The sequence below is a fragment of the Zootoca vivipara genome, chromosome 1 (assembly GCF_963506605.1).
Source record: "Zootoca vivipara chromosome 1, rZooViv1.1, whole genome shotgun sequence".
In the NCBI taxonomy this organism is placed as follows: domain Eukaryota; kingdom Metazoa; phylum Chordata; class Lepidosauria; order Squamata; family Lacertidae; genus Zootoca; species Zootoca vivipara.
This window is the reverse complement of record NC_083276.1, coordinates 69,633,862-69,657,417: the sequence shown is the minus strand read 5'-3', so window position 1 is coordinate 69,657,417 and position 23,556 is coordinate 69,633,862. Positions and strand designations below refer to the sequence as shown.

The 23,556-nt window shown below is 43.5% G+C and overlaps 2 protein-coding genes across 2 annotated transcripts in view; one reads left to right on the top strand and one right to left on the bottom strand.

Annotated features, from left to right (window-relative positions):
* The window catches only part of PDE3B (phosphodiesterase 3B), a 58,703-nt gene extending 56,888 nt beyond the window's left edge, over window positions 1-1,815 (bottom strand). The window contains exon 1 of the mRNA XM_035128201.2: window positions 481-1,815. Within this exon, the coding sequence (XP_034984092.2) occupies window positions 481-1,500 (1,020 nt within the window). The 5' untranslated portion in view covers window positions 1,501-1,815. The remainder of the gene's footprint in view (window positions 1-480) is intronic.
* An 11,053-nt stretch (window positions 1,816-12,868) lies between these two features.
* On the top strand, window positions 12,869-23,537 carry PSMA1 (proteasome 20S subunit alpha 1). The gene is made up of 10 exons (XM_035119852.2): window positions 12,869-13,070; window positions 14,931-14,975; window positions 15,838-15,939; window positions 16,599-16,702; window positions 17,408-17,496; window positions 18,481-18,551; window positions 19,741-19,870; window positions 20,548-20,627; window positions 21,937-22,041; window positions 23,205-23,537. Exons 1-10 carry the CDS (start codon window positions 13,068-13,070, stop codon window positions 23,259-23,261), a joined length of 786 nt encoding a protein of 261 aa, XP_034975743.1. The 5' UTR covers window positions 12,869-13,067; the 3' UTR covers window positions 23,262-23,537.
* The last annotated feature ends 19 nt before the right edge of the window (window positions 23,538-23,556 follow it).

The window sequence follows — 23,556 nt, the reverse complement described above, 5'->3', positions numbered from 1 at the left end:
ACAGTACTAACTTTGCAACTGAAAAGTCTTTCTTGCTGAAAAAGTTACTGGCCCCAAATACATCACTTCACCATTTTTGCTGTCCTGATATAAAGTCCTAATAAGGTTTCATTTTATGTTCCTATGGAGCATGCAAGTTTCCAAAAGGGGTAGAATATCAGGAAGTACAACAAATAGTCATGTAGCACCTCAATAGCCAATAATATTAGGGCGTACAGGACTATTGTTGTTTTTCCTTCAGCGGCTCCCCCTCTCTGGAAGTTTATACCAGGAGACTGGAGTTCTTAGGACACTAAACAGTACAGACCAATCGAAATGTTCACTTTCACCCCGGATTTAAGATAAACCTAAAACATCAAAATAGTGCCTGAGCCCCTAGCAAGCAAACTGCGATCTTCTTTCTCCAGCGTCTCTGGCCGAGGCCAAAGTTTTCTGTTAGAGAAAACCTACCCTTCATCTCCCTGCCGGAGGAAGGCTTACCTGTTCTCTGGAAATGCAAGGCAACGAGGGTCTCCTGAACATTTTGCAGCTTCCATAGTAACTGGTGGACGTCTCCCCCAAAGACACGCAGCTGGATCTCCTCCGGGGTCGTATCACAGGCACTTTCTCCTCCGCTGCGCCGCTCGGCGACTTGGGGTAAGGAGACTGGGGGTGGTCGTGCGACGACGGCTGGTGCTGGTGGTGCAGCTGCGGCTCCCGCCCGGGCGAGCAACAGCAGGAGGCGGCGAAGGGGCAGCGCCGTCTGCCCAGCAGCGCCAGCAGACACCCCGCCACTCCGACGGCGCCGGACAGCAGGGGCCTAAGGGCCGGGGCCAGAGAGTCCAGGCTGGAGAGCGACAGCAGCCACACGAGGGCGGAGAAAGCCAGCACCAGGAGTCTCTTGCGGTGTCCGAGGCTGCGCTGCGCCAGGGTCAGCCCGGCCACGGTGCTCAGCGTGGCCAGCAGCCGGCCCGCCAACACCTGCAGTTGGGCCGTCGGGGGACCGGGTGCGCCCTGTTCAGCCACCTCCTCTCGGCGTGGGAAGAGCAGCGCCGCCAAGTCCCCCGCTTGGCAGCACAGAGGCAGCGCCAGGAGCCACCGGGGGCCGCCGGGCTCGTCCCGGGCCAGGTAGCAGGTGAGGAAGAAGAAAGCGCAGGCGAGGGTGAAGAGCGGGCTCAGGCACTGGCCCAGCCCCGCCAGCAGCGCCCCCGGAGCCGCCGCCGCCGCCTTCCTCTCGCCCTCGCCCCAGGCGAGCCAGCCCGAGAACAGCAGCGCGGCCGAAGCGGCAGCCAGGGCGCCCAGCCCCACAGAGAAGGAGCCCCGCCGGCAAGCGGCCCGGAGCAGCGAGACGGAGCCGAGCGGCGGGCTCTGCGGCAGCGGGGTCGCGTGGCCCTTCACGTAGCCGTTCCTCAGGCTGGGCTCCGCGCCGGCCGCGGCAGGAGGCGGGCTGGCAAGTTTGTTGTTATGCCTGTGAGGAGGGAGGGAGGAGCAGGAGGGGGAGGCTTCTTTCTCTTCCCTCATGGTGGTCGCGCGGGAAAAGCGGGGAGGCCGTCAGCTTCTCTTCCCTCCCGGCTTTGCCTCGCTCATCTTCGTCGAAAGAAAAGCACGCGGAGCAGAGGCGGCGGCGGCGAGCGGAGCCCAAACGACGGCGGCGGCGGCTGAGAGTCCGGACTCGGAGCATGGTGGGTAAAAGGGGGGAGGAGGGAAAGAGAGAGGGAAAGGTAAAAGTATCTCTTTCTCCCTCGCTCGCTGCGCTCCCTCAGAGAGAACTCGCGGTCGCCTCCCAGAGCTCAACGGCTGCAACGGTCCGTTCGTGCGCGCTTCCACGCTCTGAGAAATAACGACTTTCAGGAGGGTTCGGTGTGTGGCAAACGAAGTTTGGCGCCGCCGCCGCGTGAAGTCACGTGGCAGTAGGTGCAGAAGCACCGACGAAGTCCGCCCCCCTCACCCGCTCAAGGACAGATGGGTCCTAACGGGGCGGCGGGAGGTCGAACAGCGCGCGATCTCGGAACATATTGGCAGTAAAGCTGCAGTTCTCTCGCCCTGCTTACTGAGGAGTAAGCCCCGCTGATTTCCGTAGGACTTGCTTCTGAGTAGCAGGGCCAGCATGAGGCAAAGTGAGGCGACCGTCTCGAGTGGCAGGTTCCACGGAAGCCACAGACCCGGGAGGGAAACGGGGGCTGCCCTCTGGAGTCTCCTGGTCTATCTGCACCCACCTAGCATGGTTCAGAGTGGGACCCTTTTCCCTCCCTGCCCCATGACTGCCTTTGGTTCCCAGTTCAAATGATGGGTGGGGTTGATTTGATTTTCCACTCAATGTAGATCTTTACTCAAACCCCTTCTTTCCTGGCGAGTGGGGTGGGGGAGACCATTTTGTGGTTCATCTCAGAATGATGCCAAAAAGATTTGGGCTGGCCCTGCTGAGTAGACATGGATAGGCTTTTGTAGTTCATCCCACTGAGTTCAGTGGGGCATAGATCCAGGGTAAATGAGTACAGAATTGCAGTTTAAATGTTGGATGCAAGATTTTTCGTCTCAAACCTTCACATTGGATGCTTCTCTTGTTTATCCCAGCACTTTTTCTTTCTTTTTAAACATGCAACTTTTAATAGCTTAATATTTTTGTGTCTTAAAAGTGTGGAACAAACGGAAGTTCTTACTATGAAAAATAATTGATTAAAATTGATTTTAGATTAGGCCCCCATTAAAATAGCATTTTAGACACAGTAAGAGGTCATTTTCACCATTTCGTTCTATCTTTAGGTCTAATCTAAAGCCCAATAAATTATCAGGATTCAAGAATGGGTAGGGCTATGCAACAAGTCTAGGGGTCATTCGCCATAATTTTTTCCCCATCTAATTATAATGATTTTCTACTTTTATCAATCATGATGCATCCACCTTATATGTTCCATATGTTATCCTCCCATTTTATGGATTCTGTGCTTTCCTCCGTAGGGATTTAGTGCTATGCAATTCACAACGCTGTGCAATTCACTGCCCATACTCACAGAGATGATAGCTCCTTGTTCCACCCAGCTACCTCCCTTCCCTAGGCACATAAACCAACATATTCCAAAGATGGGGACTCAAAGACCATTATCTTAATGCTCTTAATGATATTCCCAATTTGAACAAGATGTTATTTTCACTTCTGCAGGTAAATTGACCCTACCAGGGAGCTCAGCTACACTACCTTCTCACAAAGAAAAAATGAGAGTGTTAAAAACAAAAACACCCTCAATATACACCTAGCAACAAATTCCACAATTCCACCCCTATGGGTATAAAATACAAACTACAAACATTTTAGTAGCACAAGTCATCTCTCATGGTGTAGCTGTAAAATACAGCCTATGTACCATTTAACAGTGTTAAAAGTTGAAATACATAGATTTTTTAAGGTTTCTACGAAGTTCAACAACAGTATTCCTAAAGTACAAAAACAGTGCATAAAAAGTGCCTATATTTCTCTGTCTGCAAAATAACTCTTCCCCCAAACTGCCCATGCTTAAAACTTGATTCTGTTGATACACACCCCATTTAGTAAAGCAACCCAGAATTCCTGCAATTTTAGCAGCCAAGGTCTGCCAAAACATAGACATAACTCTTCTATTTGGTGTCCATAGTATACAGTACTGCAAGAAATCCTCTCCTAAACTCACCTCTGCAGGGGCGTACCCAGGATCAAAACTAGGGGGGGCAAGGGGCGGGGCCAAGGCACGGGAGGGGAGGGGCCACAAAGTGGGAATGTGGGCGGGGCTACAGAGCCCAGGTGAAATCAAAATAAACAGTAAAAACTACAGCAAACTGATCACATATTTTAGGAAGGGGTCCCCAGAGTTGTTGACCTTTGGGAACTGACACCACACTTGCGTATTATACCCCAGAGGACAGGATCACACTTCAAAATGACCTTAACAGATTAGACAACTGGGCCAAAGCAAACAAGATGAATTTTAAAAAGGAGAAAAGTAAAGTACTACACTTGGGCAAAAAAAAATGAAAGGCGCAAATACAGGATGGGGGACACCTGGCTTGAGAGTAGTACATGTGAAAAGGATCTAGGAGTCCTGGTGGACCACAAACTTGACATGAGTCAACAGTGTGATGCAGCAGCTAATAAAGCCAATGCAATTCTGGGCTGTATCAATAGGAGTATAGCGTCTAGATCAAGGGAAGTAATAGTACCACTGTATTCTGCTCTGGTCAGACCTCACCTGGAGTACTGTGTCCAGTTTTGGGCACCACAGTTCAAGAAGGATACTGACAAGCTGGAACGTGTCCAGAAGAGGGCAACCAAAATGGTCAAAGGCTTGGAAACAATGCCTTATGAGGAACGGCTTAGGGAGCTGGGTATGTTTAGCCTGGAGAAGAGAAGGTTAAGGGGTGATATGATAGCCATGTTCAAATATATAAAAGGATATCATATAGAGGAGGGTGAAAGGTTGTTTTCTGTTGCTCCAGAGAAGCGGACACGGAGCAATGGATTAAAACTACAAGAAAGAGGATTCCACCTAAACATTAGGAAGAACTTCCTGACAGTAAGAGCTGTTCGGCAGTGGAATTTGCTGCCAAGGAGTGTGGTGGAGTCTCCTTCTTTGGATGTTTTTAAGCAGAGGCTTGACAGCCATATGTCAAGAATGCTTTGATGGTGTGTGGGGGGGGAGGCGGACGTGAACCTGAAGCGACGGCGGCGAAGGGGAGAAAACCAGCGGCCGCCTAGAGGAGAAGAGGGAAGTCTGGGGGTGGGCGGGGGGGAGAGAAGGGAACCAGGCTTGGATCGGGGGCTCCGCGGAGGTCTGGAGCAAAGCCCCGGCCTCCGCGAAGCCTTCCGAGGCTCCGTTGCTGCAGCGGTCTGGCAGGCGCTGAACGACTCCCGACGTTCGGGAGACCTTTGAGCACAGCCGCGCTGTGCGCATGCGCCCCGCTTTGCGCATGCGCAAAGGTCTCCCGAACGTCGGGAGCGTCAGCCCTTGCCCCCTCCCACACAGCGCGGCTGTGTGGACTCCGCACGGCTCGGGCGCAAGAGACTGCTGCGGGCGCCGAACTCGCGCTCCGCTGGGCTGTCCTCCGCCTCTGCCCACCAGCCCCGCCGGCAGCGCCACTCTTGCCCGCAGCTGCCCGACCGGCCCTGCCTCTAGAGTAGGGCAGCGGCCCCTCCCTGCCCCGCGGTGGGTACGCCCTTGCACCTCTGTGTGTCAGTTTGAGACTGGACACAGTACCATTATCCCATTTATGAAAAAAATCCTGATCCTTTGGTGTCAGTCACCTAAGTCACACATCTGGCTGGCACCCATGATATTCAGCTGAAAATGTCTCCAGAATCAACAGCCATACAAGTGTCTGTTTCAGGAAGGGCACTGTGCCAATCTCTTTATGTAAACTGCCTGGTACACCTAGTACCCAGGCAGCCATGGTGAAACACATAGAATATAACTGTTTGAAGGCACAAAATCTTTTTCAACCCTTCCAACAAATGCCCATTCCAGAGAGGACACTCTGGCCCCCTTTCTGTTTGTAAAGGCAGCTCAGAATATCTTGCTCCTGGACTATCTTTGAGTGACCACTATTGGGAAAGGTTAAGTTTTACTTATATAACCATTCAATGCTTAATCTCAGCCGGGGTGGGGGCCTCGAGCAGCGTTCAGAAAAAAACACTTTCTATTGGGGTTGAGTTTTGGCAGTCCTGGGAAATAGCTGAGGGGGGGGGGCGTATTTCATGCTTATCTGCTTTCCATTTTATAACTCCACTTCTTCCACCAGCTCTATATTCACTTTGAGAATGTTAATCCAAGGCTGCAAACTTAAATGGTGGTGTAGGGTGCCTTCAGGCCATTAGCTTTTATGTAAATACAGGAGGTATCAGAAGCCAGCAGACAAGTGGTTCTCACCTCTTAGGCCTACTCTAAATTCTCTGCAACCCGCCCCCCTTTCTCTAGCCCTTGTCTGAAGATAGCATAAATCCAAAGGGGATTACTCTTACAAGGTGACCTTTTATTTACACACACACACACACACACAAACTACCTTTTTAAAAGAACTCTCTCAAAACTTTAAATAATCTAGTCAAAACTGTTAAAAACAAGTCAATAGTTAAAAACAGTAGGAACTAATATATTGAACCAGTACAATCTTCATTACAATACATGGCAGGAAAAAAATGTTCTTAAGGTTGAAGAAAGAACGATGAGAAGACTATGAACACCTCCCAAGTAACAGGATTCCATAACTGATGGACCACTACTAAAAAGATAATGGATATGTTGTATTGCCTATTTTTTCACCTTTTTAATAACTTAATGTATATATTTCTATGTTTTAACCCATCCTGAACATTTGGGGTGGGATAGGCTTGAAATGTAAGTAAAATATTAATAATGTTTGCATTATATTATTTTTTTTCCCCTTTTATATATTGCTTGATTGTAAAGTGTTTCACAGAAAGAGTATGACAATAAAACTGACGGAATATGCTGTCTTATGGTGTTTGATCACCCAGGAGATTGCAGCTGCAGAGATAAGAAGAGTCATTCTGCTGTCTGGAGAGGTCACTTCCTGGTTTGCATGGAGAAGCTGCTTCCAACTCTACAATTATTTAAGTCTATGAAATCGTATAATATCTATGAGCTATGAATGGTGACTTACCGAAGGCTCAGTACCATACTGTAAAGCTATTTTTGTTGCAGGTCTGGGACTACAAATGCAGAGGAACTGTCAATCACTAGTAGTCTCCACTAGTGGGGTCTAGTTGCCTTGAGGAGTCTCAGGTTCTACAGGACTGTTGTAGACATTTTACCATTGCCTACATGGAACCAATGTTCCATGGACATAGAAAAAAATCAAATACGCTGTTTTCAGAAATGTCTTTACACCAGTGAAATCTCTAATAATGTAGGCATTGTGCATTATGTACTGTCAGGAATCTGTAAAAACAATTGCAGAGGAAGGATGTTTCATTGCCAAAAGCTGTCTCGCTGTTGTCAAGGCAGGATCATATTTCTACCTCCAAAGCAGATGGTCTTGGAGCAGAGGTGACTAAGATGGTGCTGCCAAAGAAAATGTTTGCTGTACATAATGTTGAATTGAATTAACACAAAGCTGTTAACGCCAATGCATTAATCGGCAGGTTGGCAAACTGTAAATAGATGTGAATGATGTCAACAGGACTCCCAAAACTAAAATTCACTCTGAAAAATATTATGAAGTACAATAACTTGGCTGGGTATATTGTACCAAAGTCATTTCCTGCATTGTAAATCAGAAGTTAAGTAGTACCACAGACCTCATACATCTACAGCTATTATCTTATGCATATAGCTATTTCTTATCAATGGCAGATACATTTTAATCATCATCCAAACAGTCTCCCAGGTGCCTTCTCCAGTGTTTTAAAACATTCTTTAGTGGATGATGATATACAAAAATTCAGAACTGTAGCCAGATAAGCTAGGATGATTAATTTTTCAATATTTACATTTCGTCCACAATTATATTTAGTCTATCTAAAGCCTACCTTTTAAAAAAAATCCAAGTGGAGCAAATTTTGGACTATTATTCTTCAATAAATTTGTATTGAAAGTCATACTGGAAATTCTCAATAACAGAGAAAGGTCAGATACAGGTTAAATCTTCCAGATTTATTCCAGGAAAAAAACTACAGTATTATTGGCTGCATCCTTCACCAAACTCAACCATACTCTTAGTGTACTGTTTACTCCAGATAATTGTGTCACAGTGGTGTCAAACATTAAGAATGTGGAGTAGTTAAGCTCTGCAAAGGCCTCAGCTCAAGCCATTATACTGCAGTAGCGCTGTCATTTAGGTTTTGCTTCTGAATTGTATGAAGAGTGGGATTCGCTGCTTTATTCCACTCAATACGGTATTCAGAGAGATGAATGAGAAACCAAAAATAGGAGAAAACCAATATCCTTTTTATTCAGCATTCATTATGATAATTGCTCATGGAGCAACAGGATCACACTTCAATATCATCTGTACCTGCAAAAGTTTTGTGGCAATCATAATGTTTCATTTGCAATATTTTCATGTCCTGTAGTTTCTTGGTAAGCTCCTGTAACTTTTCATACGGCTAACATATCAGGGTTGTGGAACTTTTTTTTTTTGTCCTGCTTTTGATGTGCTATAGCAATAACACAGTAACATTGGGAAAGCATCAATGAACATCAATGAACATCTAATAAAGCAGAAAGGTGTATGGACAATCTAATCACTATTTCATCACTAATGCACTATTATTGTGTCAAAGACATATTCACAATACAATCGCAAAGAACAGCTTGGTGGGACCCTGAGGCTGAATGCAGTGGTGACATATAATTATCTGATCTTTACACAAATCAGTTGTATGTATGACCACATTGTATAGTTCTGACTCTCCAAAAATGATGTTGGGAGAGCAGGAAGTTCCAAAAAGTGCATCCACTTGGGGCTTTACAGTTTAGAAAAAGGTAAGAGGTGTTTAAATGATGCTTTATTTGGAGAAAGAAGAAAGCTTTTCTCCCACATAATACTAGAGTCTGGAGCCATCCAATTAAGCTGAAGGTTGGAGAATGCAAGCCAGACAAAATCCAGTTCTTCCTGCAGCGCATAGTTAAAATTCACTACCACAAGATGTAGTGATAGCTACCCGTCTGGATGGCTTTCAAATAATATAGACAAATTTAAGGCAGATAAGGGTATCAATGGCTGGTTACTAACCAGGATGGCTCTGTACTACCGGTACCTCAAGCATCAGAAGCAGTATGCCTCATGAATACTAGTTGCTGGGCAACATGAGAGTAGGGAGAGGGCAGTTGCACTCATGCCATGCTTGTATGCGTCCCATAGGCATCTGAGAACAGATAGCCCTTTGGTCTGATCCAATACAGCTTGTTTTAAATTCCTGAGGCAGATAAGAAAAACACTGATTTTATTGCAGTCTTTGTAAAAAATGTTTTTTTCCATGGCCCATGCTCTTCTGCTATTTGCACTACACCTTGGGCTTTGATCCTACAAACATTTCTGCTTACCATTTTCATTTATTTGAAGTGCATTGACGTGTTTCAGAGAACTGCTACAATGAACTGAGCTATGCATACTCCACTGTAGAAGCATAACTGAAATATCTATGGGCCTCATAAATATATATCTTAGGAAGAAAAATAGAATTATTGATCACGATCCAGGCATGCTTCCATGCTAAAAAGTCTTGTGTGCAGGTAGTTCGATAAGAGCCTGCTGAATGAGGCCTATGGCCCATCTAGTCCAGCATCCTGTTCTCATAGTGGCCAACCAGAAGCCACTGGGAAACCACAAGCAGAATTTTAGCACAAGACCTGTATCTATATCTATCTGAGCTAGATTTGCAAATGTACTCCGAAAAGCTGCTCTGCTCCCATTCCTTTCACAGCAACATGATCTGAAGAAATCAGGCAAGGTTTTTCACAGTGGGGTGGTTGCTCAATTAAAAATCGGCAACACTTTTTCTGAGCATTAGTTCAATCTTCATAATAGGTAGATGTTTCAAAGTGAAAATCAATACCACAATTATACAAAAAATACAAAAAATGAAGCCATAAGATAAGTTTGAGAAATGCTTGTTGGTATTTCAGTGATAAGTATATTCTTGGAACCAATATAAAGTTCTAAGAAATGACTTTTCACATTTTATGCAGTGGAAAGTTTTCAACCTACTGCAGAGTAAAATCTAGATGTATTAAATCATTTGGGTTTTTTTAATGTGACATACTGTGCATACTTTATCATCATGTAAGCTTAACCACAACCTTTCCAAAGTTTGTTTTTGTAAATTAGCAGTCCAATCCTATGCATGTTTTTATTGATGGGTCTTGAATCTGAACCTGTTTTCTTCTGAGTTTAAGACAAAGTAAAAGCATATTCTTGCTTCCATCAGTGCAGTCCTATTCCTGTTTTCCTAGCAGAAAGACCCATTGAGTTCAAAAGGCTTAAGGTAAGAATGTATAGGACTGCCCCCTAACTCCCTTTCCCCTTGAATAAAGGTTGCAATCCTATACATAACTACCATAGATATAAGCATCACTGAACCCAGTGGGCCTTCTGCTGCAAGGCTACAGCGTAGATTAATTGATTTCATTGGGACTTATTTCCAAGTTAAACCACAGAGGATTGGGCTTTATAGTTCTGATCACCTGATGCTGACAAGCCTGTTCAGGTCTAATGCATATTGTGATAAATCACAGAAGGACTCCAAGGCAGAGGGGGAGAGAGATCTTGGCAGCAATAACATTTTAAAAGTAAAAAAGGGCTTTAATGTTATTTGACTTTTTAAATGGTTGCTAAAGAACAACATGAAAAGAACTTTATTTACATTTTGATCTTTGTAAAGGTCAAGTGTTCTATTACAGAGTTACCAAATGAAAAGAGCTGAGGAAACAAATTTAAGAATGAAAGCAACTCTTTGTTTCACAGCAGCTAGACCATCTGCTGGGGTTCCTTAGATGGCTTTTGGTACAGAGGATGCAGTTTGGGTGGTTGCTGCTTGACAACTAAAGAGAAAAATGGATGAGTAAACACAACTGGCAAACAAGATATGAAAGACAGAAAAGATTATTTGCTGACCAAGGCTGCCAACTCTGAGAGTGCATATACAAAGGCATAATGAAAATAATAGATTAAATAAATAACAATTGAAGCAGTAGTTCCCATCTACCGTAGTCGTGTAGTAGGGAATTACAAGGGTAAAAGGACACAAGCCTCACATATAGCAAAAGGGACTCCAGACAAATTTGTATTAATGATAAGTTTCCATATCAGAACTATTCTTTTGTGTTGGCAGTCAAAATATATTGTAAACTGCCTTATGATCCTCGGCTGAAGGGAAGTATGGGAATTTAATAAATAACTAAAACAAATATAGCAATGAGCTAATAATATCCTTGATCACAACAGCCAAAAATGTAGCAAAACCTCCTTATACATAAGGCAAAAATGTAACAAAAATGCTTATACTTTGGGACATAACCCGTGACAACTAGAATCTGTTACTATTCTGTGAAGATGAGCAAGAATAATTTTGAAAGTCTTTAAAGACTCTTTAAGTAGGGTGGCCAGGTTCCTTCTGTACTGTATCTTTAATACTTGTGCAGAAGAGAGGATTTCAGCAAGTGTAACTTGCGTAACAAGGTACCTTTACTGAAATCTCCTCTTCTACTCAGACTATTTAAAAGGGCAGAAATCCTGTCCTCTTTCAACAGTCCTCCTACCCTGAAGTGATGAGATAGTACCTTTCAAACGTGAGAGCACAGAAAAAAATAATTATGTGCCCATTCTTCCTCATACCCCCGAAAGAGTGAATATGTGTTACGGCAAAAAGGAAGGATATAACAGGTGCTTGTATCTTTCTTCACAAGAAGACCTTGAGAAGGGTGCGCAGACAGGAGGTGAGGGTGAGGGATGTGCACAGTCAACCCAAGGTCCATGTTTTCTCTCATTAGATATGATTCAGACTGTATAGGTAAGATAGTAGTACCGATAGTAGAAAAATCCTGACGTCCTGGTTTTCGGGTGTAAAAATGGTGTTGGGTGAATTTTGGTGAATCAGGATGTAACAATCACCAATCCTTACAGATGATCAATACAGGCCAACAGCATGATTTATTAACTACACTGACATACTACTTAGAATGAGGCATGCCCAAGCTCCATTGATATGCTGTGCAACTTCTTTCTGGGAAGTTACTACAGTGTAGCAACAGAAGGGGTAACTGAGATGCATACAGGCGAATTAAAGCATGTGACCTTGATGTAATTTCAGTGCCAGGCAAAGGCCTTGACATTTTCCCGGGCTGCTTAATCTTCTGTAAATTGCTTTGGCTTGAACTTTTGCCCCATCTCATTTGTTTTGGCCCCACCCATCAACGGAGTGCACTTGCCCTCCTGCAAGATTGGCCTGTTTTGGGACTACAATTCCTATCATCCCTGACCACTGGTCCTGTTAGCTAGGGATGATGGGAGTTGTAGTCCCAAAACATCTGGAGGGCGGATTTTGGGGACGCCTGACCTAATGCCTTGCTCTGGACTCTGTGCTGCCCAGAGTGCCACCTGATTGCTTCTATAATTCCACAGCTTTTTATGTTCAGGGAAGTTTTTAATGTGTGACATTTTAATGTATTTTAAATTTTTGTTGAAAGCTGCCCAGAGTGGCTGGGGAAACCCAGCCAGATGGGTGGGGTACAAATATTATTATTATTATTATATTATTATTATTTTTATGTATACCAGTCTTTACCAACCTGGTGTCCTGCAGACATTTTGGGTTACAATTCCCACCAACTCGCCTAGCTCTGTCAATCTAGGCTGCAGTCCCACACTAATTTACCTGGGACTAAATCTCATCATAGCTGTCATGTTCTCCCTTTTTTTAAGGGAAATTCCCTTACGCTGAATAGGCTTCCTCGCGAGAAAACGGAAAACTTGACAGCTATGAATCTCATTAATGGAGAAGGAACTGGCAACCTACTCCAGTATTTTGCCATGAAAACTCAATGGACATAAAAAAAGGAGAAGCTTTGAGAAGGAAGTGAGAGTTAACAAGGCATGCTCTGGTTCATGGGGTCACGGAGAGCCGAACACGACTAAGACGACTAAGCAACAACAAAATCTCATTAAATTCAATGGGACTTACTTTTGAGGAGACTCATACAGTATTGCATTATTAGTATTTTAAAAGGGGAAAACCAACAACAGCTAAAGAATGGGGAACGTCTCTATTATTATTATTATTATTATTATTATTATTATTATTATTATTATTATTATTATTATTTCATTAAATGTGTATACCGCCCTTCATCTGAAAATCTCAGGGCGGCTCATAGCGCGAAGCGGCGAGTATCCGACCTGAACGCAGCCGCGCCGACCTTTCGCTGTTCCAGGGGGAGGAGCCTTTTGATCGGGGGTTTAGCGATCGGCTGCGATTCCTCGCCAGAGACGGAAGGAAGTCCCGAAGCCCGCACTCGACGCTCGCCGAGCTATCGATCTCCTTTTTCTCCAAAGCCACCCTCGCTGGTGCAGCCGCTCGTGGTGGTGTTTCTGAAGCAGCCGACATGGTGAGACGGGTGGGGATCGGGGGCCGGTGGGAGGGAGGGAGAGCCAGAAGGAGCCCGGGGAGAGATTGCGGGGAGGCTGCGTCTCCCTCGTCCGAGTAGGTGGGTGAGTCAGCACATCTGAGTGGTGGTGGTTGTGTCTGCGGCCCAGGTTGCGCTTCTTCTCCTGCCGCCTTCAGGAGCCTGAAGCCTCCCAACGCTGCCTCCGCATCTCTTTGGCTGATCCCTTCGCCTTCTCCCCAAATCAAACTTTCCGGCGATCCCAAATCTTCTTTTTCGCGCCTCCCCTCCGAGCCCCTGTATCCCTCTTCCGCAAGAAAGGGGCGGCAGCAGCATCAATCCCTCCCGCACCGTTTGTTCAGGTTTTTTTTTTCCCTTAAAAGAAGAAGATAATCCACCTTTCTCTAAAATGCAGGGACTCTTATGGCTGCCGCAACACCTCAACCCGATAATAATATCAGATTCTCTCATCCTTAACCGAAAGCGAAACTCCTTTCTCATCCCTTCGAAATCGCAGGCTTGTCAGAGAAAAAATGTCTGACAAGAAACTGGTTGCCGTCCAGTTTTTCTGTATAACCTCCAGAGGAAGCATATGCCCAGTTTGCACAAAGAGCGAATCATTCACCATTACTCAATGATGCAGCATTTTATTCTGCTTCATGACTCCATTGTTCTCCTCTGTATGGCTTTGGGGTGGCAGGGGAGGACCTTTCTCGGGGTGAAAGTTGAATAGGTATATGGCTATATCAAATATCTTAGAGCCCCGGTGGTGCTAGTCTCCAGTTTTACTTCTTCCGGGTATTTTATGAGCAAGAGACATATACTTAAGCATGACTTCTTGAATTAAATATAGGCCTTCATGTAACCCTCACACGCACCTTCATATAATCAAATTTTAATTTGCAGATTTCTTGCTTAGAACACATCTTAGAATTTTCTTGATCCCCACTAAAATAGCAGAAAAGTGTTGTGTTAAAATTTCATTCAAGTACGAGTTTTGAATTTGGTTTAAAAATGCCAAAGTACTGTAATGTCTTGTAGAGCCTGAATGCAGCCCTTCAAATAGAAGTGAAACTATTCAACATGACTAGTGTGGGGCAGTTAATGGTGTAGAAAGCTGTTATTCTGCAGCTGTCTAGTGTGTTGATTTATGCTTTGATCAGCCAAAAAAGGCATGATGTTGCTCTTACTGTAATCAAAAGCAAAACTTATCTTGCTTTTAAGGAAGCAGGATTGTAGTGTTAGACTTCATTATTTATGTCGGACTTGTTTCTGTGCAGCATGTTCAGGATTGGGTTGCTGATGATGAATAATTTTTTTAAAGCTCCTCTCCTTAAAAATGTTCTTTCTTACCCCTAATCCATGATAACATGATTAGGCCAAGTGCCTGGGCTACTTACTGCACTGTTTGCAAAAACTTTGAGTAATTCTGATCTCTTCCTTTCCCATACCTAACCTTATTCCTCCCTCCCTATGCCTCGCTTTACATTTTGAGCTTCTTAGCAAACCTTAATAATTGTGAAGTGCCTCATTTAAACAAACAAGCCTTCAGTCTTATCTTGAAAGTAAAATTTGTCCCTGTCTGTATATTTTTGTGGCTACTGGCCATAGGTAATAGGTCTTTGAACAGTTTCTGGGCATCACAAGTGGACAGAGTGCTGTTCCTCTCAGGTGTTGCTTGTGTGCTTCCTCTAGGCATCAGGTTGGCCACTGTGAGAACAGGATGCTAGACTAGATGGGCCTTTGGCCTGAACCAACAGGGCTGTTCTTATGTCTTACTTTAAAATGATTTAAAGCATAATGTTGTACCTTTGTATCTGATAATGCTATTCATGTTAATAGATTCTATTTTGTGCACTTTAGTTTCGCAACCAGTATGACAATGATGTCACCGTTTGGAGCCCTCAGGTATTATTATTATTATTTATTTATTTATTTTTCTGACCTCATTGCAGTGGTATGTACCTAACTTTAATAGCCAAAGGAATATGCTAGTAAACCCCACCCCCTCCCCACCCCTTCTCTACATAAGTGCCTGGGGACTCCTATTTCACTGTATCTGAAGAAGTGTGCATGCACACGAAAGCTCATACCAAAATAAAAACTTAGTTGGTCTTTAAGGTGCTACTGAATGAATTTTTTTATGCTAGTAAACAGTTTTCCACAGGAGTTTGATTGATTGCCTCGACAGTGTGGAAAGTGCAGTCATTTTAGTTGTAGGAACTAGTGTGTACACAGTTATACCGATTACTGTTTTGTGTGTATGCATGTGCTGTTTGTGAATGAACAACAGAGATCCTTGCCAATGGATAGTAATTCTTCGGGTATTTTATATTTTACTTGGGGTGAAAAGTATTTAGGGTTGCTTGGTCAGAACATAATTGTGTCACTGTGCCAAACACTGTCTTGTGAAGCCATTAACTCCTCTTGAACATAAAAAGGCATTTGTTATATTCCATTGGCTGGTAAATTATGGAATTATAAAAGGCATATACAGTATATATTTGGAATGAAATATATCTGGCAGCCCAAAGTAAAAAGACTTCCTGGGAAGGTTGTGGTGCTGGGAGAGAATGCACATACAAGCCAAATACACCAAAGTAAAAATACACCAAATACACTTGGTCTGTATTTTTTCTCTCTCTCTTCCACCTTCCCAGTTGCAATGGTGCCAGAAGGTTGCTTATTGCAGTATGCAATATGATCAATGTACTTCAGGAGTCAGCACATTTTAAAAGAGCTACATTTTAATCTGTGTTTTCTTCTTTAGGGGCGAATTCACCAAATTGAATATGCAATGGAGGCTGTCAAGCAAGGCTCTGCAACTGTTGGACTAAAATCAAAGAACCATGCTGTTCTAGTTGCTTTAAAGGTAAACATTAGGGTAAAGCTTGGAGTTAACCCCCCCCCTTAAAAAATGAGAAGAGAATGCATGCAATTCTTTCCTACTCTGTCAGTGGTAAGAGGTTTGAATCCCACCGCTGCCAAGCATCCTTGTAGCTGGTAGAGCTACAATAGGCTTTTTACTATTATCATATTCCTATTTCAAAATTTTTAAATCTAAATATATAAAAATGTTCACGATGCGTGCGCAGTAGCCAATGTAGGAAGATACCGGGGGGAGGGGAAAACACTCCCCAGGGACAACAGAGGGCTCAGACAAAAGTGCATGCTGGGAAATAGAACCCAAAACCTAACAGTTCCTTCTCCAAGGGTGGGGGCCAAGGTATGGAGATACATGGGGGAGGGGACAACAGAAGGAAGGGTATCCTACCGAAACACAGGGATGAGCCGAGGGGGTGGAGGGAGGAGGAGCGGGATACATCTTGGATCAGGGCAGTTTGGGGGGAATCACAGGGATGACCCACAGCAACGCGTGGCCGGGTCAGCTAGTGTGTTCATAAGAAGGGATGGATAAATCTATAAATTTAAATACAGTAACTAAGAGACTCTCCATTCAGTTGTTACTATAACCATACTTGCCATTGTCAAAATGTTTGTTTGACTCACAACTATTTTTTGTGTGTTTAGAGGGCACAGTCTGAGCTGGCAGCTCATCAGAAAAAAATCTTATATGTCGACAACCATATCGGTATTTCAATTGCTGGGCTTACTGCTGATGCAAGACTTCTATGGTAATTTTGCAAATTGGTTTATTTCATGTATAGGGCACAGAGATAAAATTACACATATTTTATTTAGTACATTTCAAATATTTATATGCCTCCTTTTAAGAGTACATAAAATTGCATGTAAACCCCAGTGGTACCATTGACTGGAATTAAAGCAAATTTATAAACACATTGTCGGGGATTCAGCTAAGAGGTGGTCAGTATTGTGAGGGTGCAGGGGAAGGGGCTGAGATGGGCGGAACAGTGACTTGCCAGGCAATGTTGTGCATGTCTACTCAGGAGTAAGTGCCATTCAGTTCAGTGGTGTTTGTTCCCAAGTACTGTAAGTGAATATAGGATTGCAGCCTGAATAAACACTATGTCTTCTTCTTCTATTATATTTATCCATTGCTTTTCACATGAAGAAGAATGTCCCAAAGTGATTTGCAGTATAACTAAAATTAAAACCTTGTATAAAACACAGTGGCTAAACATACTCTGTCCAGTAACTTTTTGGCTGAGGTGAGGTTTGAGCACTGCTTGCTGCTGCGACCCCCCCAAGCAATATAATTCTAGCTGAACAGCTTGCCTAAGCTGGTGCCCTCTAGATGGGGCTACTGCAGGGCACTCCAGTAATCAAAACAAGGAGCAAAGCTACACATAGAATGAAACCTGTGCATAACAATCCATCTACTGGTGTATTTTTGTCTCTCTCTTTGAATCCTGCAGCAATTTCATGCGCCAGGAGTGTCTGGATTCTAGATTTGTATTTGACAGACCTCTTCCAGTGTCTCGACTAGTATCTCTGATTGGAAGTAGTATCCTTTTTTTGTGATTGTTATCATGAGATGCCCATAGTTGTCAAGATTATACTCTACTCTTGACCAATGTTCTTACTACTTAAATAAGTGTATTGATCAATGTAAAGTTGAAGAGTTGTATTCAACAGTGTTACTCAGCTGATGGTAAGGCTTCTATCAGCAAAACTGGGAGGGAAGTAATTTTCTGCAGCTCCAGCCTACCCATCACCCTCAAATTCTGCTCCAGAGGATTGGGAGGTCCTCCAGAGCAGATAGGGGAGGGAGAATATATCTGAAAATTGATTACAGTGGTGCCTTGACTTACAAATTTAATCCGTTCCAAAGGCACCTTCGTAGGTTGAAAAATTTGTAAGCGCGATTTCCCATAGGAATGCATTGGAAATGGAAGAATTCGTAAGTCGAAGTAACCCCAACTAAAAATTCGTAAGTCGAAAAAACCCTATCTAAAACCGCCGCGGTTCCCGTTCGGATGTCGAGAAATTCGTAAGCGTGCGGCCATTTGCCCCATTCGCAAGTTGAAAAATTTGGTTGTCGAGTCGTTCGTAAGTCGAGGTACCACTGTATCTTCTGTTATCAGAGGTCTTAATATCCACTGAGTGACACCCTTGAGTATAACTTGAAATGTTTGAATGGTTCTGCACGTTCATGTTACTTGAGCAGTAAGTGATAACTTGTGTGTTGTTGCCACAATAAATCAAGTGTATAGATGTTGAATATTGGTGTTGCGTATTCACAGGCATTTGGTTTAGTGTGGGGCTTCTCTGTTCAGCTGTTTTGTGGGCTATCTTTAATTGAAATGTGTGTTGCTGATGGTTTTAATAGCTTTCATTTTAAATGCTATCTGCTTTTAGCCTTAGTTGTATTTCTCTTCTCTCTAATTGTAAGCCTTAGGGCCCTCTTGAGGGTGGAAAAGTGGGATAGAAATGTTTTTATAATTGAAATATACATGCTGTTTAAGATACATTCCTCAGCTTGTCCAAGAAACGCAGATACCAACACAACGGTATGGCAGGAGGCCATATGGTGTCGGACTTCTCATTGCAGGCTATGATGTAAGGCTGCTTTTCATACTTTTCTTAAGAAAACTTTACTTTTATATCACATATTCCTTGGATGATAAAGGGACTGCAAACCGACTCTAGGGTTGCAGTGCTCCTCTCGCATTATTGGCCGAGGGAGCCAGCGTACAGCTTCCAGGTCATGTGGCCAGCATGCCTAAGCCGCTTCTGGCGAATCAGAGCAGCACACGGAAACGCTGTTTACCTTCCCTCCGGAGCGCTACCTATTTATCTACTTGCACTTTGATGTGCTTTCAAACTGCTAGGTTTGCAGGAGCAGGGACCGAACAACAGGAGCTCACCCCGTCGCGGGGATTTGAACCGCTGGCCTTCTGATCGGCAAGCCCTAGGCTCTGTAGTTTAACCCACAGCGCCACCCGCGTCCCTTCCTTGGATGATACATTATTCTAAAGTACAATGAGAGTATTCCATGCTAGAAGAAGCATGATAGTATATCGGCAACATGGCAGTAAACAGTGGGTTGTGTCCAAGGGCTGTCCTCCTGTGAACACAAGACCTTTTGATCTAGTGGAGGTGTCCACTAATGGGAAGCAATTTTTGCTGATTGCCCCATTCCCCCCCCCCATTCTATACTGTCACAGGCCATAACCTCCAGTGTAGGTTTTGGGGGGATGGAGGAGGGGGAATCAGCAAAACCCACTTCACCATTTCACTGCTTGGGAATGCTGTTCGCCTGGCACCTTCATTATACACCTTTAGGCACCAGGTGAAAATGTTCCTCTTTAACCAGGTCTTTGGCCGGTTGACATTCAATGCCCTTTTAAATGTGATGTGTAAGGGTGGGTGGTTATTGGTTTGCTTTTCTTGTTTTTATTCTGCTTTTTATCCAATTTTAGCTTGGATCCTGAACGCCTCAGTACTCGGACGTTTTGGCTCCCGAATGCCACAAACCCGGAAGTGAGTGTTCCGGTTTTCGAACATTCTTTGGAACCCAAACGTCCGACGGGGCTTCCAAACGCTTTGGTTTTCGAACGTTTTGGAAGTCAGACTTCTGAACAGATTCCGTTCAACTTGTAATTTTATGTTGTGAACCACCCTGTGATCAACGGGTATAGGGTGGTATACAAGTTTATTATATGTTGCATTCTTCTGAAATAAAATAGAATGGAAATATCTTTATGCTATTTCATGGTAAATAAATAATGTCCCTTTGTTTTACTAGGATATGGGTCCCCATATCTTCCAGACCTGTCCTTCTGCAAATTATTTTGACTGCAAAGCAATGTCCATTGGAGCTAGGTCCCAGTCAGCTCGAACTTACTTGGAGCGACACATGACCGAATTTGCTGACTGTAAGTGTTTGGTCTCCTCTATCCTCTTATCTGATTTGTAGTACAGTCAAACCGTGGCTCCCAAACGCCACCGCTACTGTATGTTTCGGCTCCTGAACACTGAAAACCCGGAAGTGTTTTTGAACGTTTTTCAGAAGCTGAAGGTCTGGCGTGGCTTCTGCTTGAGTGCAGGAAGCTCCTGCAGCCAATCGGAAGCCACGCCTCAGTTGTCAAACATTTCAGAAGCCAAACGGGCTTCTGGAACAGATTAAGTTCAACAACCGAGGTTTGACTGTATGACGTTTTGCACATATTGCTCTACCCCTTTCTCTCATGTACATGTTGTGCTCCTGGCTTATTGCTGAGCAGACTTTGACTGGTAATCACAGGCATGGGGAAGGAGAGAGTGCTTTGAAACTTCCCCTTCCCTGCAGGAGAAATCCAGTGGTACCCCCGGTTGCGAATGGGATCCGTTCTGGAGGTCCAGCCTGATCCCGAGGAATTCGCAACCGGAGGACTGCTTCTGTGCATGCGTGCGGCACGGTTTAGCACTTCTGCGCATGCGGTGAAACCCAGAAAAATACTTTGGGGTTTGCCGCGTTCACATCCCGAAGATTACGTATCCAGAGGGATACGTAAGTGGAGGTACGACTGTACTGAGCTTCTGAACTGGTCATAACTGAAAACATATTTTACAGGTAATCTGAATGAGCTAGTTAAGCATGGACTGCGTGCCTTGAGAGAGACTCTTCCTGCAGAGCAGGATCTGACTACTAAGGCAAGTGCTGGTTTCTTTTTTATTTGTGGTCTGTTCTATGATTTGGGGGTGTGAGTAACACTAGCAAAGCACAATACAGAAGGGGGATGAATCCTATCATTTGTGTAAGTGGAAGCCAAAATTCACAACTGAAGAGTTGTAGTGAAGATTATACAGGTAAAAAGATATAAAATAACCCTTGTAGCAGTGCACCCAGAACTCCTGAACTGTATCATTAGCTTAAGCAACTCGGCTACATTTGAACAGCACTTTCATGCATCACTTTTATACATGTTTGTGCAAACACTGGAAATGTGCTTACCTACTAATAAATAGCAGGTGATAGCCAAGTAAGTCATTTGCCAGTTAATCAAGTGGGTCTGCTCTGAATATGGCTAATACTGGATATTGACCAGCACTAGCAAGGAGACACTTGTATGCATAATAACACTACTTCTGAGTATCTGGCTAGCTTGAATAACAGCAGGCCTATGTGAAATTCTGGGTTTGGGGCCAAAGTATGAAAGGCAATGTTTGAGCTGCTCCAGGAATTCTTGGATGAGCAGGTTTTTCTGGACCTATTCCAGTCAAATACATACGCATGTGATCAAGGGCTTACGTATATTGGGGAATGTCCTGTATGTACCTGCCACTTTTGTATCTACTCCATGGTGGTGTTCCATATCCTGTCATTTTACTGATTTGTGAGGCCACAAGGGTACAGGACTGCTCCTTCATAGCAATTCATACATTGTGAGATGCTTTGCCTTGCTTCACCTATGCTGGCTTGTCATCATGATTAAAATCAGGCACCCCCAAACTCTGCCCTCCAGCTGTTTTGGGACTACAACTCCCATCATCCCAACTAACAGGACCAGTGGTCAGGGATAATGGGAATTGTAGTCCCAAAACAGCTGGAGGGCCAAGTATCGGGATGCCTGATAAAAATGTGAACAGGAGGTGTTGCTTGGTGTCTATCATGGAGGTGGCTAATCTTTTGCTTTAATGGGCAAGATTTACCTAACCAGCCTCATCAGCAGAAGCCCTACACAAAGACTTCTGCACGGGCACAATGTTGGGAAAGAATGATCTAAATCAGGCATCCCCAAACTTCGGCCCTCCAGATGTTTTGGACTACAGTTCCCATCTTCCCCAACCACTGGACCTGTTAGCTAGGGATGATGGGAGTTGTAGGCCAAAACATCTGGAGGGCCGCAGTTTGGGGATGCCTGATCTAAATCCTCCTGACTTCCCTTTGAACAGATGTACATAATCTGTGCTGCAGAAAGACAGTGGCGCCTTTCTTAGTTGTACAATTATCATTTAACAGAATGTTTCCATTGGGATTGTTGGTAAAGATATGGAGTTCACTATTTATGATGATGATGATGTAGCACCATTCCTAGAAGGACTTGAAGAAAGACCCCAGAGAAAGGTACGCAAATTTAATACAACACATTAAATTTACTTATACAGTAACAATTTGTAAAATACCTGATTTTAGTGTTCTATAAGCTATGGTTTTACTACTACTATTTTCTTTTATCTCAAAGGTTTTGGGGGCTATCCACCCAGCCCACCTCAATTGTATTGAACCTGTCCACATTCTGCAGTCTTCCACTGAGGCATTTCTCTAGTTTCCCTGTCTTTGCAGGAGTAGTGATTGGAGAGAGGACCTTTCGGGGTTGTGAAACCCCTTCTGTGGAAAGCTTGTTCCCAGTGTAGTTCTCATGACACCTGCTTTTTGTCCTTTTGGCACTAGAAAAAGGCATTATTTTAAATTAACAAGGCTGGTCCAATATTTAACCTCTGGAGAAATGAGACTCCTATACTTTGCTAATGTTTAACTGTCTTAATTGGCCTAATTATATTTGTAATTGTTAATAGGTAATTAATTTATTGGACCTGCAGGAGACACCGACTAATGAAAGGCAACAACTTTTGCTGATTTCTCCTCCCCATCTACCACCCCAGCAGCCCTCAAAATCTGTTCTGAACAGATTCTAGCTCTCTAGAATACATTTTCTGACGGCTGCAGGAGGGGAAATCAACAAAAATAGCCCCTTCAGATGCCATGGCACTAAAGATAAGCTGGATATCACAAAGTATTTTAAGGAAGTTGTCCTGTATATGGGGACAATGAGAGGGCAGTTAATAGGCTCCACTATGAAATTATTTGGTACAATCATTATTGGGTTTTTCAGTCACAGAATCATGTTTATCTAAAAAGTTTTTTATGTTGGACACTCTTATCTATATTGGAATTTGAGAACCATTTGTTAAGTAAGAGGAACAATTTACAGTTAAAGCAGGCATGTAAAGTATGACTGCTCTCAGGCTTGGGAACTAAATGGGAATTATATTAAAGTTGCAAAGATTTGATTAAAAAAGATATATCATGGCCTAATTTGATTTTGATTCTATGCAATTATTTAGTGCAGAATTGTGGAATGTTGAAAATCAGAATTGACGGCCTCTAAAATTAAATATTGGTGGGATTTTATATTTGTAAGATTTCGTTCTATAACTTGCTACAAGTGACAATTAAAACTGACGTAATTTTAATTATATTTAATATTTTTATTTTACCTTTTCAAGACTGCTCAACCTGCTGAAGAACCTGCAGAAAAGGCTGAAGAACCAATGGAGCACTAATCATTGTGCATGTACTTCAGACACAGGAATGCCAGAGCATGCATTTGTATTCTGGTAATATAACTCTGAGATAAATGCATATTGTAGTGATACATTCTAGTGAGTTGGTCTACAAAAATGTATTGCCAAAAATCTTAAACTGGCAGCAAAGAATTAATAACTGACCACTGCTCTTGAGATGTCATTTTCTAGAAACTATGGAATATTGTTTTATATGAAAAAGCTTGTTTTCCTGTCATAAAGGCGTTGATTAAATAAACCTGTTTCTTGAAACAACTTGCTCTGGTTTTTATTT

What these genes read in the sequence shown, in the direction of transcription:
- PSMA1 (XM_035119852.2), top strand. An exon ending in AGTATCTCTGATTGGAAGTA is followed by an intron (nt 17,497 to 18,480) that starts GTATCCTTTTTT and finishes AGCTTGTCCAAG; the next exon opens with AAACGCAGATACCAACACAA. An exon ending in CATGACCGAATTTGCTGACT is followed by an intron (nt 19,871 to 20,547) that starts GTAAGTGTTTGG and finishes CATATTTTACAG; the next exon opens with GTAATCTGAATGAGCTAGTT.